Below are 2,032 nucleotides of genomic sequence, written 5' to 3' on the forward strand. Positions count from 1 at the left end.
CTCTGCCTTGTGCCGTGCCAGCCAAGGCCAGCTCTCTACTTTTTCTCAGGCCAATAGGTCCAAGTCAGAAGCCACAGAACAGCAGGAATGAGGGATGGGAGCAGAGTGGCGGGGGTGTGCTTGACCGTGGCTGAGACCCCCTGAGCAGAAACGACTCCCCCAACCTCTGCTGATCCCCCTAGCATGCAGCAGCAGTGCTTGGCACAGACTCTGTCCCTGCACGTGGTCTAGAGGGGGAGATATACCTTTTAGATGGCAAATGGCATGGAGAGATGACTGTGGGGAGCCAGGGGCATGGTCAGTTATCCAAAGAATATTTACTGAACACCCACCATGTGCCACACCCTAAGTCCTGGGGTGTAGCAGGAACCAAGCATATGAAAAACTGTCCTTCAAGGACTTGCATTTTAGTGAGAAGGAAATAAAATTTTATTATAATAACTGTAAAGCCACAGTGAGATACCACTACATACTCGCCAAAATGGTGAAACAGAAATGAACACCACCAAACGCTGGCAAGGAGGCAGCGTACCCGGAACTCCCACACATCACTGATGGGAGCGCAAAATGGAACAGCACTGGGGAAGGCCTGGCTATTCCTCAAACACACATCTGCCCCCAAAGCCAGCAATTCTCCTATTGGTCCAAGTGAAACAAAAGAACATATCCACACAAACACTGTCACAACAATGTTCAGAGCAGTTTTATTCACATCACCAAAAGCTGGAAACAGCCCAGGCATCCATCAGTAGAAAAATAAACTGGTACATCCCTCCATGGGAACCTACTTAATAGTTTAAAGAAATGGCCTACCCGGGCGCAGTGGCTCATGCTTGTAATCTCAGCACTTTAGAAGGCTGAAGTGGGTAGATCAGGAGGTCAGGAGTTTGAGACCAGCCTGGCCAATATAGTGAAACCCTGTCTCTACTAAAAATACAAAAAAAAAATTAGCCAGGTGTGGTGGCGTGCTCCTGTATTATACAGGATGTGAAATTATACAGACTGTCTCAAAAAAAAAAAAGCCTACTGATACCTGCAACAACATGGGTAAGCCTCAAAACTTTATACTGAATTAAACCAGAGGCACAAGAACACATGCTGTATGATTCTATCTATAAGAATTTCTAGACCAGGCCAGAGTAGGGTGAGAAATGAGAACGGTGCCTGCCTCCATCGGGTGCAGGTGGACTGGGGAGGCCCAAGGAACCTTCCAAGTTGTCTTTTTTTTTGAATCGTAGTATTGCTCTGCCACCCAGGCCGGAGAGCAGTGGGACAATCTCGGCTCACTGCAACCTCTGCCTCCCAGGTTCAAGCCATTCTCCTACCTCAGCCTTCTGAGTAGCTGGGATTACAGGCGCCACCACCATGCCCAGCTAATTGTTTGTATTTTTAGTAGAGATGGGGTTTCACCATGTTGGCCAGGCTGGTCCTGAACCCTTGACCTCAGGTGATCTGCCCTTCTTGGCCTCCCAAAGTGCTGGGATTACAGGCGTGAGCCACCGTGCCCGGCCACGTTCTCTATCTTGAAAGGGGTTTGGGTCACATTAGTGAGCGTATTTCTCAGACTCACCAAAGAGTACACTTGACACCCCTGCATTTCATTGTATGTGAATTTTACCCCAAAAGAAAATACATGAACGTGAAAGGCTGAGGGGAAAGTGAACAGATGTCTGCAACTTTGAAATTCAAAAAGGGAAGATGGACAGAGCCGTAATAAGGCAGCTGGAGGCCGGGCGCGGTGGCTCAAGCCTGTAATCCCAGCACTTTGGGAGGCCGAGACGGGCGGATCACGAGGTCAGGAGATCGAGACCATCCTGGCTAACATGGTGAAACCCCGTCTCTACTAAAAAATACAAAAATCTAGCCGGGCGAGGTGGCGGGCGCCTGTAGTCCCAGCTACTCGGGAGGCTGAGGCAGGAGAATGGCGTAAACCCGGGAGGCGGAGCTTGCAGTGAGCTGAGATCCGGCCACTGCACTCCAGCCCGCGCGACAGAGCGAGACTCTGTCTCAAAAAAAAAAAAAAAAAAAAAAA

At 49.5% G+C, this 2,032-nt stretch overlaps 1 protein-coding gene across 3 annotated transcripts in view; it reads right to left on the reverse strand.

The window, feature by feature from the left end:
* The window catches only part of PIGU (phosphatidylinositol glycan anchor biosynthesis class U), a 118,939-nt gene continuing 116,907 nt past the window's right edge, over nt 1–2,032 (reverse strand). For 2 of the 3 annotated variants that reach the window (XM_023220475.1, XM_023220473.1), the window contains one exon: nt 1–227. In XM_023220475.1, the coding sequence (XP_023076243.1) occupies nt 36–227 (192 nt within the window). In that variant the 3' untranslated portion in view covers nt 1–35. Of the gene's footprint in view, nt 400–2,032 lie in introns of all 3 variants that reach the window. The other variant, XM_026455255.1, reaches the window with a different exon arrangement.

This window comes from Piliocolobus tephrosceles, chromosome 20, assembly GCF_002776525.5.
Source record: "Piliocolobus tephrosceles isolate RC106 chromosome 20, ASM277652v3, whole genome shotgun sequence".
In the NCBI taxonomy this organism is placed as follows: Eukaryota; Metazoa; Chordata; class Mammalia; order Primates; family Cercopithecidae; genus Piliocolobus; species Piliocolobus tephrosceles.